General features: G+C 36.5%; 1 protein-coding gene across 1 annotated transcript in view; it reads right to left on the bottom strand.

The window, feature by feature from the left end:
• Positions 1–17,075, bottom strand: part of LOC115437433 (formin-like protein 8) — a 67,851-nt gene that overhangs the window by 28,437 nt on the left and 22,339 nt on the right. The window contains exon 2 of the mRNA XM_030160651.1: positions 6,923–7,125. Coding sequence (XP_030016511.1) covers positions 6,923–7,115 — 193 coding nt within the window. The 5' untranslated portion in view covers positions 7,116–7,125. The remainder of the gene's footprint in view (positions 1–6,922; positions 7,126–17,075) is intronic.

Here is a 17,075-nt window from a genome sequence, read left to right as displayed (position 1 = left end):
TGGATAATATACATTCTGTATATACATTCTGTACACATATATTCTATATATATTGTAATAATCCCATTTGCACTACTGTATATAATAGACATTCAAGTAGATGTATACTATATAGAATTCATACCACACTTCCTGCACACACTGTATAATATGTATAATACACAATCATATGCTATTTTAACCTGAAATATATAATATTTAATCACCGCTAAGCACTTCTGGGTAGATGCAAACTGCATTTCGTTGCCTTGTAGTTGTGACGTGCAATGAGAATAAAGTTGAATCGAATCGAATCGAATCGAATCTACATGAACATAAATCAAGTGTCTCTATCCAATCTCATTTGTCAAACTACATGGGTTTTGACAAAATATAGTTTGTTGTCTTTTCATGGTCATCAGATATGACCCATCTGGACGTTCAGAAGCTCCGTAGTTACCGTGGAAACACCGTCATCTGCTACAGCATTGATTCAGCACTAAAACCCATGGAGTTGGATCAATGACAGTGGATGGACACATGCCTGTTTTTGTGATGAACATCTACATGATCAGTGAATTATACATAGGAAAATACCTGATTTTCACTGAAAAATGCAAAATGCAGAGGAAAATATTATGATAAATGATGATAAAACACTTGGGAAAGATTTAATGTACACATTGGATGCTGCCACAAAAAGAGCGCAGGTTTTTAAGCGTTAAATTCACTTGTACACAGAAACACAGATGAAGACAGTTAAAGCTAAAAGCACAATCTAAAACTCTACTGTCTGAAGTCTGTTTCAGTTTGTCAGGACATCAGACCTGCTTCTGTCATCAGTCTGTCTGTCTGTCTGTCTGTCTCTGTCTGTCTGTCTGCAGAAATGCTGTAAAAGCTTTGCTTACATCATATTCACTGTATCTGCTGAACTCAGCACACACACACACACACACACACACACACATCTTAATTATTGACTGTGACAGCAGCCAAGGTGTGTGTGTGTGTGTGTGTGTGTATGTTGTGTATCTCTTGGTGTGTCTGTGATGAAGTCACTGGGTTGTGTGCATGAGAGGCTGATGGTATTGATGTCCTACTGTACTGCAGTCACATGTGACTGCGGCGTCTTGTAACACAAACACACATGCAAACACACTGGGTGATGCACATGCCTCAGATACACACCAACGCCACTGCAGACTCACACACACACACACACACACATAGACAGTATCTGAAAATGCAGAGGACCCTCTCATCTCACACTCTGCTTCAACACTATCACGCATGTACAGTCAAAGTGCACACACGCGCTGCAGGGCTGTGTTATCACACCTCAGCAAACACAACTCCAGGTTCACACACTGGACTGTACACAGACTTCACATCCACAGAGAGGGTAAAACACACACTCCTGCTGCTGCTGCACAACCTGAAGGCCACGTGAAGACAGAACGCTAATAAACTGGGTCAAAAGATAAAATAAGAGCCAGAAGTAATGATGTAGCAGTGTTTAAAAAAATATACTGTTACAAATAGAAGAAGAATTAAGGAGAAGACAAAATGTCTCCAAACAAATCTGCAATAAATGTTTTTATCTCTATAATCTGTGTCTCTGACCTTTTCCATGACCATTGTTTTCTGCATTATATATGTATTTTTGGGACATATTTGTGACAGTATTCTTGCTTTGTTCAGTTTCAGTAAAATGTAAATTTAAGCTTTGGAGAAAAAATGCACACACAATGAATGTTTCTAAAATCCAAGGGCAGACATTCTAAAAGTACAAATAGTGATTCAACTGTGTTACTTGAATAAAAGCACAAGCTCTGCAATGAACTGAAAGAGTTTATGTAAAAAGTATTGATACAAAACAGAACATCAAACTCTAATTCAGCACATATTTCTGGTCAGGTTCGAACGTGGAAACACCGTCGTCTTCTACAACATTGATTCACCAGTAAAACCCATGGAGGTGGATCAGTGACAGTGGATAGACACACTGGGTTTATGTTCAGTTGGTGATAGATTTGCAGAGACAGTCAGTTTTTCTTCAGTTTTGTCTGTTTCTGATATAATAACCACCAACTTTAATCTGAACTTTTATGGGCATCTACATGATCAGTAAATTAAATATAAAAAAATACTTGATTTTCGCTGATAAAGGGCAAAATACAGAGGATAATATTATAATTAACGGTGATAAATCACTTAAGACAGGTTAGATAGAGGGAAAAAATAATTTAGAAACTGCCACAAAAGTAACACTGGCTCTTTATGCAGGGTTTGTACATATTTTTCAAGGTCAAATTCAAGCACTTTTCAAGCATGTTAAATTTTTTCCAACACATATCTAAAACGCATATCTACAAGAATACATTTTCTCACTTATTATATCAATGATGTACATTGTATTAAACCATAAACATCTACAATTATGACTCATAATGGCAAAAAGTTTAGAAATTAAAGGAGAACACAAAGTTTCATCCATAAAAAGGGAAGCCACTTGAGGTTCTTTAGACAAACTTGCACCAAAGAGACAAAGATTAAGATAAAAATGTACCTGGAGTTGACCTGAGAACACCTGGTAATTTTCTTCTTTTGATATAAAGTTTTATTTTTCTAAATGTATCGCCTCTCTGTAAGTAGCTTTGGCTTGACATCTAACCTGGCAGAGTTAATAATAAAAATAAGGAAATAAGCCACGTCACAGAGTTATACTTGCACACACTTACACTAAAATTCAAGCACTTTTCAGACCTTGAAAGCACAACACTGAAATCTAAGCATTTTCAAAGATTTCAAGCACCCGTACGAACCCTGTGTATGGGTTAATGGTGCAGTATTAAGCACAGATAGAGTCACATTTCTGTCCCCTGGATCCTATTTCATCACCACTGTACTGTATATTGTAGTGACAGATATGAAACTGTGAAAACCCCCACGGTAAAACATCTGCTGCATATAAGATCATCCATATTTTCCCCAAACAGCCTATAGGACGACAGTATAGACACATATACAGTCACTAGTCTGTAGACCACCAAGCCTGAGGATGTGTTCAGCATCAACAGCCCCTAAACAGGCTGATGGTTCATCATACAGGGTTAAAAATACACACATGTCGCTCAGTTCGACGACCCTTCAGCTGCAGAGGCGCTGAACCACTCCACTGAGATCTATGTGTGTCATGTTCTAAAGGCCAATTTAAATTCTGTATTAATGAGGGTTTGGTATGGTATTTGGTATGAACTCAACTGATAGATTTGCTGCTATAAAGTGTCAACAAATAAAGAAACAAACCAAAACTAAAACAATACCCCTTAACGCCCCTTCAGGGGGCGGGGTAAAAATTTGTAGTTGTCATCATCCAGCCAGCATGTCCATGTGGGCCCCAGAAGGGTTACAACTGGACTGCATATAATGGTCCCATGTAGGTTTGTCCACAGTTTTCATGGTGGCTACATGTGTTTGCCCATATCAGAATCAGAATCAAAATCACAAACAGAATCTCTTTATCGTTATTGTACCAAGTACAATGAAATTGAAGTAGAGCTCTCAGGTTCAGTGCAAGAATTTATAAACAGACAACAAATATCAGTAAAACAACAACAAATATCAGTAAAAGGCACAGTTATTTACATTAAAAAATAAAAAGTATTGCAAACTAAGATATTTGTAAAACATAGAATTTAAGTAGTGCAAATGACATGAGAAGTAGTGGAAATGACACGAAAGATAAATATCGTGGGCTAAATAGTGTGAAGAATAAATAATATGAGATATTCAGATCTCTGATTCTGATTCTGATTCTGATATGGGCAAACACATGTGGAATCACCATGGAAACTGCAGACAAACCCAAACGGGACCCTTATATGAAGCCCAGTTATAACCCTTCTGGGGCCCACATGGACATGCTGGCTGGGCATTTATAGGTTATTATAATAGTATTTTACTGGTCTGATCCACATGAGATCATATAGGGCTGAATGTGGAGCCTGAACTAAAATAATTTTAACATCCTTGATTGTTAATATCTTCAATGTAATTTCACAAATTCATACCATGGCCTAAATTGGACCCTTTGGTGGGCCAATTTTGACCTACGGGCCATGTTTGACACCTGTGCCATAGACTGAACCCAACTGAAGTGAAGGTTTTCTTTTTTCCTCCATCTCGAGATTGTTGTGTGTCAAACCCTGACAGTTGGACAGGTTAACATGCGACTCGCTGCACCAGGCTGTGCCACCGGCTGGAAGCTAATTGTGTATGAGCGACGATGGTAATGATGCCAACGCAGCAGTGTCTCCAGGCTGACACAGCGTTACGACGATAGCAAAAGAGAAAGACAGAAGGAACAAAAAACTGCATGGACAGAAAGGAAAAAAAGAGACGGAAGGAAGGAAAAACCCCTCCGAGATAAAGCCGACAGAACAGAGACACGGACTATAAATCTGATACAAGTCTAGACGTGGACGGTCAAAACAACACTTCATCACCCGCCTGGTCCTCAAAGGATTCCCACTGGCCTTGGTTCTGATACTGTCAACAAGACGACGACAAAAGGACATTCAGGTTTATCACCTGATTGTTACTGATAAATCACACCTTCTCCTCATTCTGAGCCTTAAACCACTGAAAATCTGTCAGTATGTTCAGTCCTACAGTGCAGAAAACAACATTAATTATTAATTGAACTGAGCTGAGTAATTAGACTAGTCGATGTTAACTTTAACATCCATAAATCCTCACTACATTGTACTAAATGTTAACACAAAAGCTCACAAGTAAGAATGTGTTAATTTATCTAAATAGAAAGTGGAGAGAATGTAAATATTCAGAATAAGTACATTATTGATACGTGAACGTCTTGTAATGAGTCAGTTTATACTGCTCTCTAATATAACGGGAAATGTTTGTTATATTTGAATGTGTTCACGCTAGCTTTAAAAACAAGTCTTACAACAATGTATTGATGTCCTAAGACAAACTAAACCAAGACAAAATGCAGATAAATAACTGCACCTTTTTCAGATATTACAGAATGATATGGTTTAAGAGGTGAAATGGTTTCTTTTGCCAGTGAACAGAATAATGAGGCAGCCTATGGTGAGATAAACCATGACTTGGCACAAAGAAATAACTTACAGATTTCTACCAAACTGTAGTAATAATGATGACAAATGTAGAAACAGATCTACAGCTGTGGTCTTGACTGGTTTTGAAATAAAACCCAGAATCCTCTTTCTCTGAGATCAACACAAGACCAAGTAATAATGCACCAAGATCTCCACGACAAAGATCAATCTCAACTACCATGACCAACACCAAACAGAGAGGACAGAGCGCATACAAAACATTCTCTAAACTGATGAGCTCCAGTCTCTTGTTAGCAAAACGGACCCCAGGCTTTTAAATAGAACAAATCCTTCTCTATATAATAATCCACGTCTCTGTCCACAGGGCTTTTGTCTCTGCTCTATTTAACTCTGCACTCAGTTTCCCTTGTTTAACAACAGGGACACAGACAAATGTTAATGTAAGGCTTGTCTAATTCTGAACAGCATGATGCATTGTTTTGTCAGCTTGCTAGTTATTTATGTTGAACATGTTGGAAGAAGGAGAACTGAAGAATTCTATTGATCACAAATAGGACGAATGAAATATAGTTTCTACAAATACAGAAAAGAGTGGGAAGATGTAAATAAAGCATCGTACGGTACATGACTAAATTCATGTCTTTAAGGACAGTTTTTGTTACTGATGAACTGATGAAACCAGACTGTGACTTTTGGAGCTTTGTTTTAACATGTAGATCCACGGGTCATATTAATACCAATATCTGGGGACTGAAGCTTGTAAATGCATTGTTCCTATTTTTTTTTTAATTAAATTATACATTTACATAAACATATACTTAGACATAAAGAACCACACAGACACAATACAAAAAACCAAATTACACACCAAACCTACCAACCTATTAAGCAAAAGAAAACAAGGCAAAATCATACAAAAAAACCACCAACGACAAAATAAATAATATTATCAAAAAAAAACCCAACAACAACAAAATAAATAATATTATCAACTTCTCTTTATAATTCTAAGGGCTGATTGAGAGTTAATATAATGTATACTGACAACAAATTTCTCTGGAGTTGACCACTGAGCTTCTTCAATGGCAGCTCACTGCTCATCAAGTATGCTAATGCTAATGCTAATGCTAGGGGCTATGTGTATTACCGGTAAAATACAGAGATCAAATTTCCCTACAGGGATAATAAAGCTAAAAGATAATAAATAATTTAAAGTGTCCTTTTGTTTCTGGATGATATGGCTCCATCCCGTGTTGTTTTTGTTGTTATGGTTGTTTTTGTCTAAGATAGCACTGTTTGTTTGTTTATGTGCTTGTCTATGCTGGTTTGTGTCTATGTATATTTGGCTGTTAATGACATGTTGTATATGTGAAGGAACAGAAACTATATTTTATTTTTGTTACACATGGCATACCCTTTCCATTCATGTCTCTCCAGCCTTTTGTTTTATATTTGTACTTATTCTTTTTCTTTTTTTTGTTATATGAAAAACTCAGTAAAAATATTGACCAGGAAAAAATTTTGTGTCCTAATAAGGGTGAATACATCTGCCTTTCAGTATCAGGTTTGTCAGTCTCCCTCCTCTTGTATCCATGTGGTATCACTTTGAAAGTCCTCATCGCCACAAGTAAAAACAACAGGCTCTGAGATGCAACAACACCCTGAAAATTAAAAACAGTGATCTGAAAGAAACAAACAGACGTGCTTAGAAGATGCTAAGTGTCCATGATGCTAAATAACTATCCTGCCTCTGTTTCCGAACCCCTGACATCCTCTCTCTGTCTACATGTTTTTAACGTTGACTGTTACATTAACTGTTGTGTGAACCGACTTACCACTCTTGGCGTCCTTCCCGTCCAGTAGGGGTCGGTAGTCGCTTTTGGAGACCGTCTCTCCCACCTTATCATCGTAGCTCTCCTTCTCCAACGTGGCCACAAAGTCTCTCTTCAGCAGGGCCTCAGCTGGAGCCCCACCCGGGACCCCGCCGCCACCGCCACCTCCCAGAGCATCTCGCAGGCTCAGGTCCATAGTCCTGTTCCTAGACACATTGAAAAGAAAAACACGAATGTGATTAGTTGGTTCATCTCTTTTTTTTTCTTCTTTCTTTCTTCTCCACCTTAACCTGTGTGACGTTCCTGTTGCCTTTAAACCACACATAGTTTATTTTTCCAATAAATCAGCCTAGTAAACCTTTCAACACCAGCCTCTTGTGTAAAACTTTAGTTACTGCGCACTCAACTGGTGGGTTGTAATCCAAAAGTGGGTTGTCAGCTCATTCTGTGTGGATCGTAAAGTGCATAGTATCTGCTTTAAATTCTCAGCCTTCTGATGTGTCTCTAGTTTTGCATATCCAGACCTTTCTCCACATTTTGTTAACTCGGTGTTGGCATTTTATCTAGATCTGGTTCCCTCCACTATAACTGGAATAGGGCTAAGAGTTCTCTGGGTTGGTTGTCTAGTTCTTTAACAGGTTTCTTTGCAAATTTTTTATTTTATTTTTTTAATTTAACCTTTATTTAACGAGGGTAAAACAAAAAAAAAAAAAATCCCATTGAGATTAAGAACCTCTTTTTCAAGGGAGTCCTGGCCAAGAAGCAGCATGAAATACAACACACAGTTATAACATACAAAAATTTACAAGACAAGTCAAACTATGAAAAACAAGGGCACGATTTTGAGTCAGTCTCTAACATTTTGAGTTTGGATTTAAAATCATTTAAGAAGATCAATTCAGTCAGTGTCCGGTCTTCCATGTGCAAGGAAGTAGACAAATGCCCTTTTAGCCAGCTCTGTACAGGTTATAGGGAGGCAGTAGTTCAAGTATGGCCTTGTAAATAAAGGTGTACAAATGTCCCAGCCTCCTAGTGGACAGGGAAGGTCATCTCACTCAGGAATACAACAATGATGTATCATGGCTTTAGAATAAGTATTAAACCTCAGAAAACATGATAAACTGTGATAAATTAGTGTTGACATTCATTATTTTGGTAGAACATGTGCACATGATTAAGTGTATTATGGTATTAAAAAAAGCTAAAGTAAAACAAAAGTAAACAGCACATAAAAATCAATTGGATACTGAAACAGGTAAAGGGGTTTTTGTCTGCTGTGAACCTTGTGCATGGAATATGTTGCAGAAACACTGGAAACTAACTGAGTTTATTTCATTGAGGGCTTTTACTGTAAATCCAAAGAGTCCAAGAGTTTGTGGAGGCCGACTCCACAACATGCACTTGTTTTTCATAATCTGCTAAAACCTTGGTCTTCTTTTATTTATCTTATCCTTTTGTTTTAACTGTGTAATTTTGTAACTTTGTTTTGTCAAACTTGGCCAGGACTAATTTTAAAAAGAGGTTGGTGACATAAAAGTTAAAGTACACAAAAATGGATGGATGGATGGATGGATGGATGGATGGATGGATGGATGGATGGATGGATGGATGGATGGATAGATAGATAGATAGATAGATAGATAGATAGATAGATAGATAGATAGATAGATAGATAGATAGATAGATAGATAGATAGATAGATAGATAGATAGATAGATAGATAGATAGATAGATAGATAGGTTTGCCTAGGGTCAACCTAATCTAAACATTACATGTACATGTTCTGTAAAAAGTCTCTCTGGAACAAAACTTTTTCAAGGGGACAGTGGACAGATGTCAAAAACACGGCATTTCAAATATGGAATTATATGCAATTAGGATCCGCCAGGCTGTGGTTGACACCGGCTCCATTAACCAGTCTGTACCTGGGTCACCTTGACTGTTTTAATGATAGGGTACCTATGACAATGATGGAAAACTGATTTTTACTAAACTCTGTAAATTAGCCTCACTGTACCAAGAGTCAATTATTTTACTTTTTAATAAACTGTGCCTTTACTAGAATATTCACTCTTACGTTAGTTTATCTATTATTGTTAGTAATGACACATATCAGGGCATTGTTTTGTTGTGATATTAATTGGTGTATGAACTATAATTTTTTTTTTTTGGTTTATTTATCATCACTTGTTGTCAACCATGTAAAAGTCTTGCTTGTGTTTGTGTGGACCCCAGGAAAACCAGTTGTTACCATGATGAAAATTAACCCATAAAGACCCAAACAGCCACTGGCAACTAAAAGCATCTACTGATCTAAACTGTTTAATACATATTGAGCCATTAATCCATACAGTTCTTCATCTTTTCATGGTCATCAGATATGACCCATTTGGATGTTCAGAGGCTCCGTAGTTATAGTGGAAACGCTGTCATCTTCTACAACATTGATTCACCAGTAAAACCCATGGAGTTAGATCAGTGACAGTGTTCATTTTTTGATGTCTTTGCTAAAAAAGTCATTTTTCATCAGTTTTCTCTGTTTCTGATGTAATAACCCTCAAAGAGACTTTGTAATGGTTGGCAAACAGGTACTAAACCAACCGTTACAAACTCTCTTTTCTCCAAACATCCATAGGACTATTAAAGAAGAAAACGGCTTCGATCAATGGGTCCTGAGTCCTCTGTCTTTCATTCAACCTTGCCTAAGGCCTGGTTTTTAAAACTACCCATGTTCTTACTATTTATGTGTTTCATTGGTTTTTAAATCTTTACTCTTTCAGGAATGAAATGACTCCCACCCTTTTTAAATTACCTTGTATCAATTATATTTATTCTATTATCTTGGAGCGAAGGGTACAATATATGAAATAGGTTTGATACATAATTGTGATTATGCCGACTTTGATTTTGTGACTGAGTTGTTTTGTGATTGTATATGTCCAAATGTGAATGCAGCAATGTGTAGATGGATGGATGGATGGATGGATATCTGATTGTATTTACACATTTTAGGCCACAGTGACATAAAGTGAAACAGTGGTTTAAGTGATCTACGGTGTTTTGGAAAGTAGGTGTAGACCAACTACATAAGCTGCTTGGATATTTGACAGTCTCATTGGATCAGTCCTCATGTGGTCATGACTGAGACACTGTTGTCCAAAACTAATTTCCCGCATGGGACAATAAAGTTTATCCTGATCCTCCTGAACTTTACTCTGAGCTTTTATAAACATTTACATGATCAGTGAATTAAATATAAGAAAATACATGATTTCACTGAAAAAAAAAAAGCAAAATACTGAGGATATGATTATAATAAATGGTGATAAATCACTTAAGAAATATTAAATAAAGAGAAAATTCTGCTACAAAATAACACTTGATCTTTACAGGTTAATGAAGATCATAAGTAAATAACTAAAAAAAGGGACAAGAATAAATATGTCAGCAGCGTAAACATAAACCCAGTGCCCTAACCCTTAGACAGTTTGACCCCTGGAAAAACTTTTCCATCTTCGGCCCTCGGCTTTTGTTTACCCCATCATCCAACCTCCCATCGAACAAGCCGCCATTGTCTCGCCGCTGTTCCAAACACACACACACACACACACACACACACACACACACACACACACACACACACTGGGTCCAGTATGAGGACATACAGTAGAGAGTTAGCCGCCCTTGGTGGAACTGTAGGCCATTGTACTCAGAGGACACAGCACCGTGGAAGCCTGTCGCTCCATCCACCACCAACACACTTCACTTTTCATTTATAATCTTATAATCACACTCATCGCTCTCCCAGACACACTCTCACACTGCACTCAGCAATTTCATCATTCACACCCTAAAATAAACCCAACCCACACTGGAGCTTCCAAACCTCTGTTACCCTCTTAGTACATTACTCCGCAACATTTAGCGCTCGGTTGGAGAGGTTTCATAAGCTCAAATAATCAGAGGCCTGGAGTTGGCGTTCTTTGTTTTCTGTCCGAGGGAGTTCCAGTTATTTCTTATTGAACCACCATGATTTATTTAGGCAAAAATTATGTGTAGATAGTGTGATGAATATATACACACAATAACACAGGTGTAAAATACTATCATAATAATCTATAAATAATGAAAACTGCACATTTTTCTCTTAGTTTTAGTGTAAGAAAAGTAAAATTACACAAGCATATTTACATTTACAGACAAGCCTTTTAAAAAAAGTGTGAATAACATGAACAAATATGAACCTGGAAAATCTTAACAGAAGTATGTGGAATTTTAACAATATTCTGCCTGTTATCAAATGTTTTCTGCATTTGTAGATCCACTGTGATCTGTACGTTATAATGCACATGTGTAAATAAATAAACTAAAGCGTAATATTGTCAAAATCACACTTATTTTTCTAAAGGATTTTCAGGTTATTTATACATGTTCATGTTATGTTCAAGCAGTTTGTAGATGTAAACATTTTCATGATGGAATTTAAGTTTTTTCACCTAAAAACAGAGAAAACTTGGGAGTTGTCATTATTTATAAGTTCGTATCCTATTATTTATATTATTTTGCTGGTCCGGCCCACTTTATATCATATTAAGTTGTATGTGCCCCTGAAGGAAAATGAGTTGGACATCCCTGCACTATATGGACAAAAGTATGTGGACACGTTGAATTCAGGTGTTTCTTTTCTAACAGGGGTCTGGGATACAAAACAATAATGACTAATGTCAGAACATAGTTTTATACTGGGATAAATATCATTACATTGGTTAGTTTGGTTTAAATTGTTATCTTTGCTTCAAAAATGCCTCAGAGATGGTTCTTACTTAACGTCTCCCAACGTTGACTTTTTTTTTTTTTAAATCCATGACTATGATTTTAAATGTTCTACCTTTAAATTTCTCTGATTTCATGGTTTACTGCTAAATAAACAAATGACAAAACACTGAAAATGTTTGTGCATTAGCTGAAAATATATATTAAAAAAACGTATTGAGAAGAAAAACACATTATGATAACATTATAACAGTATAAAAATATGTTATAATAATGATTTGCCGTTCTCTTTTTTCTGTCCATCTACTTATTTTACTCAGTTAATTGTATTGTGATATTATCATTATTTTCTATTCTCATTATTGGTGCTTTAACTATAATATTTATTGTACCAATCACGTCACTAACAAACTGAACTAACCAGTAAATACGTATTTTCTTACAGAACTAGTAAAATCCTGTGTTTGGGATGTAGATACTGAAAGGATGAAACTGAAATGCTGAGAGTTTGTTTGATGAGACAGCTGTTGCACTCTAAAGGATTAAAAGTAACTGTACCCACAATCCCTTGCTCCAGCTTCCGCCACCTCTCCCTCTGCAAACCCAACTGTCCACTAGGTAATCACGTTATCTCAACACAAAACCACACATACACATATGTCAAAACATGAAGCACACTGTTTTCCTAGAGACTAAATCTAACCCTAAAACAAGTCTCAACCCACAAATGTAATGATTTAGGTCATCAGACGTCCATTTTGTCCCTTTAATGCACACACAGATCCAAGGATGAGCAGGAAACAACAGAATCTACAACAAAGGTGTCAAACTCATTATAGTTCAGGGGCCAAATTCAGCCCAATATGATCTCAAATGGACCAAACCAGTAAAAATAATAACAAAATAACATAGAAATAATGACAACTACAAACTTTTCTTATGCTTTAAAGAGAAAAAGTAAAATTAAATAATGGAAATCCTAACATTTACAAAACAGCCCTTTTAAAAAAATGTGAATAAGATGAACAACCAGAAACTACGGAAGAGGATTAGGGCCACTGGAAAAAAATAAAATTAAAATTAAGTTTTTTTCCCCATTATTATTATTTTTATTATTATTGTTATTATTATTATTATGAGAAAAAAGTCAGAATTCTGAGATTAAAGTAAGAAGCAGGAGCATGAGGTACAATTCAAGAAGAAAAAAGTTATCCCACACACTGTCCTTTCAACTTGCAAAAAACTTTAATATAGGATCGCAACATTTTGAGTATTTATAGAACCATAACTGAAAAAAAAGTACAGTGTGATTTTTGTTCATAGACCAAACATTGACATTGGTTAATAAAGGCCATTTTACTTTACTAGTGCAAATATCATATTAAACAGGTTTCAGTTAACTTTATATTAAGGCTTTTATAGACTGATTAACTGGTATTCTTCCTTTAGTTACAATAGGTTAAGGGACATATAGCACATGTTTCACTACAATATGTTCTGTTTGGACGTAAATGCTGTCATTAAACTTGCATATAGGACATTTTATCTGTTTACACCTTTACATCTAAAGGTGTAAAAAGACTAGGTTTATGCGTCTTCATATTGACAGATGCTGTTTCCACTCACGCTGCAGCCTCAGTTTATGGGATGAATGATAACTGTTTGTTCACCACTGACTTGTAAACAATGGAAGACAAAGACGCAGAGAGTCATCCTCACCAGAGTAATTTACCGCAATGTGTTCTCACTTTTCTACTTGTTCCCATCTTTACTTGTACAGTCCCTTGACAAATACATGGTAAAATGATAGTATATTATTGTGTATTACTACATAGGTAAATACAGAGAAACTACATAAATACAAAGAAAAACCTCCAATATTAGCCATGAGTGTTCAAACATTACACTTTTAACATGAATTGTGTAAAAGAAGAGATGTTTTTGAGAAATTGTGTAATTTGTGAATATATAACAACTTAATCCAGTCTAACTACTTGTCTGTGTATTTACTGACTTATTTTCTAGTGGCACTAACTCAAAAATGTATTCTAATTTACCTAGCAGTATGGATAAGCCTTTGTATTCAGGGTGTGTTTAAGCTGTGGGTGCAAAATTTAGCTCATTCTCATCCTGTCGCATAAAAAACAGCTGTTTTTGCTTCATACTGATGAAAGTCAGATTTACAGTGACAGAGCGGGTCAGCCGGACCAACAATGACTCACAATGCAATATCTGAGTCTGTGCTAATGATGTAAGAGCAGTGAATGGAGACGTCTGTGGCCCTGAGGAAGCGCTTTTTCCTGCATTTCACTGGAGAGTGAGTAGAAAGAAAAAAATAGACCCAATGTCCCTGTATGTCAGCATTATGTTTTATCAAGAATCAATAACAAGGTGATAGTGTGAGGTTGTCAGGTTCTGTCTCTATGTTCCAGTCCTGTGGTCTGGATGCAGATCAGTCTAACTATAGAAGTGGGCGGGACTTTCACTGGAGAAGAACTCAACTAATTCAATCAAAGTCCATATATGACTTCTATCAGTGATCAATAGGAACTATACTGATATCTGTAACCATTTACATGTAACAAACAATTAAAATATGGACCATTATAACTAAAGGCACATTTTTCATATTTCAAAAATTTGTCAAAAATTTAAATATCAAAATTTCTCTTAACTGTGAACAACCTGTGTAGAAAATTGTCCCAAGGAAGATACATATGAAATTTTAAATGAACCCAACCAGTAGTTTCAGAGAAGATTGTTGAAATCTAGACATTAGTAGCCTTGCATTTGACCCTTCGAGGTCACTCAAGGTCAAAGGTCATGGACCCAGATGAAAGGACATATATGACTTCCTATCAGTGATCACTATTAACTATGTTGATATCTCTAACCACATGTTATAAACCATCAAAATATTATTATATTATTATAAGCAAAGGCAAATTTAAAATTTTTAAAAAATTATCAAAAAATTCAAAGTTGCTTAAAAGTGTGAACAAACTTTGTAAACATTGTCCCAAAAAAAGCTACATATAAAAATCAATCTCCAATCAAGCTCCAATCAGTAGTTTCATCAGAGAAGATGTCTGAGGATATTGCTAACAAAGACGATAACAACAAAGACGACAACGACAAAGACGACAACGACAAAAGTGACAAAATAGCCCATGGTCTATCAACTTATGAGCTAAAAATTACAACTCCACATCCGTAAGCATATGGCCGAGCTGGGACGGTGAACCTACTGTCATATGTTTGTGACAGTCCACCTGTTTGTGCTCATAAACCCTCTAAAACCATTCAGATCTGCAGTGACTGTTCCCTCTGTATAATCATGATAAATTCATGTGGCGCGTGGTCTCTGCAAAGCGCATCGCTGCTTCAACAGCACTTTTGGTTTCACTGCAGGTCTGAGCTCATGCTGCAGCTTTCACGTTCTTTGTCCAGCCTTGAGAGAGTTCATACACAGTTCAGGAGATAAAGGAAAACAAAGGGAGAGGGAGGGAATCACAGAATAACTCAGGGTGTGTTTGTGCCGGTGTCACCCTGCATCAGTAACTGTCACCAAGAAAGAAAAGGTGGAGAAATGATAGCAAATCATGATTATTCTGCACTGAATTATCTTTGTTTTCTCCCTATTAGCAGAATAAACCAAGACAGACTCTACGTAAAGCAGGGGTGTCAAAGTCACTTTAGTTCAGGGGCCACATTCAAGTCAAGTCAACTTTATTTATAAAGCACTTTAAAAACAACACAGTCGGCCAAAGTGTTGTACATGGACATAAAAACAAATGAATAAAACACATTAAAGAAGGAATAAAAAAATAAAAGTAATTATACATTAAGACCATAAAAACCAAAGAGAAAAAAAAATGTTTTAAGAGAGGATTTAAAAATAGAAATTGAGTCATGCAACCTGAAGCTGTTAGTCGTAGTTCATTCCACAGTCTGGGGGCAGCGACTGAAAAAGCCCCGCCCCCTCTCAGCTTCCTCTGTGTCTTTGGGACGACTAAATGTGACTGATGTGGCGATCTGAGAGAATCTGAAGGAGTGTACGGCTGGAGCAGGTCGGACAGACTCTGCAGAGCAAGGCCACTGACGCATTTGAAAACAAATAACAGCATTTTTAAATCAGTTTAGGAACGAACTGGAAACAAGTGAAGTGATGCTAAAAATGGGCTGATATGGTCCCATTCAGCCCAGTATGACCTGGAGTGGGCCTTAACAGTAAAATAATAGCATAATAATACAGAAATAATGTCAACTCCACACTTTTCTAAATGTTTTAGAGTAAAAAAAAGTAAAATTACATTGTGAAAAATGTTTACGTCTACAAACTATCCATGAACATAAAAATAAGTGCAGCTTTAACAATATTATGACTCGGTTTATCATTTACACATTATAACTTACAGGTCATAGTGGATCTACAAAGGCACAAAACATTTAGTGACAGGGTGAATATTGTTAAAATTGCACTTATTTCTCTTAAGACATTTCAGGTTGTTTGTACCAAGGTTATTATCGTTAACGAAAACGAACGAAAAGACGAAAACTAAAATTGAAATAACATTTTCGTTAACTGAAATAAATAAAAACTCTAATTAAAAGAAAAAAACGATAACTAACTGAAACTGTATTGTGAGCTTACAAAACTAACTAAAACGTATAAAAATTATGGATACAATTCCCTTCGTTTTCGTCTTTGTCAATGTCGGATTGATATCAAATTAATTTCTTTGGCTCCAGCAGTTTGAGCTGGTGACACCATAGGACACTTCACAGTCTGTCATGTGTGGTCACTGGTGGTTTCCAGTCGTCTTCTGGTCCCCACTCTACCTGGAACATACAGACTAAAGCTGGGACAAAGGAGCACAGTCCTGTCTGGGGTTTACTGTCGTGATACATGGGTCGGGTTTTTTTTTTTTTTTTTTGGCGTACCGTGTGTGCGCGCGTGAGTGACAGAGACAGAGCAGAGCTAAAGGACAGAGTCAAACAGGACTAGCATCCAGGTTAAAACTGGAGAGTTTATCACCATGAAAAGGCCTTCCAAGCCCTGAACTGCACAGTTTAGAAGAGGAGAAAAGAGGAGGATGAAAACTAATCTAATTACAGAGGTATGGAACCTGTTCTAATGTTAAAAAACGTTTGATGTTACTAGCTACAGCTAGCTGAACTGAACTGAAGCAAAGTTAGCTAATAATGGAACTGGAGATGATTAAGATATGAGAGATCTGCTAAGGTGTGGTTTACTGATGAGGAACTGGGTTATATATGTTTATAAGTGGTTTATATATGTTTCTGTCTGCTTTAACTGCTGGTTAGCTGGTTTATAATATGTTCCTATCTGCTTTAACTGCTGGTTAGCTGGTTTATAAT

Source organism: Sphaeramia orbicularis, chromosome 17 (assembly GCF_902148855.1).
Source record: "Sphaeramia orbicularis chromosome 17, fSphaOr1.1, whole genome shotgun sequence".
Taxonomy (NCBI): Eukaryota; Metazoa; Chordata; class Actinopteri; order Kurtiformes; family Apogonidae; genus Sphaeramia; species Sphaeramia orbicularis.
Note: the sequence above shows the minus strand (reverse complement) of the source record. Positions and strands in the feature narration are given on the sequence as shown.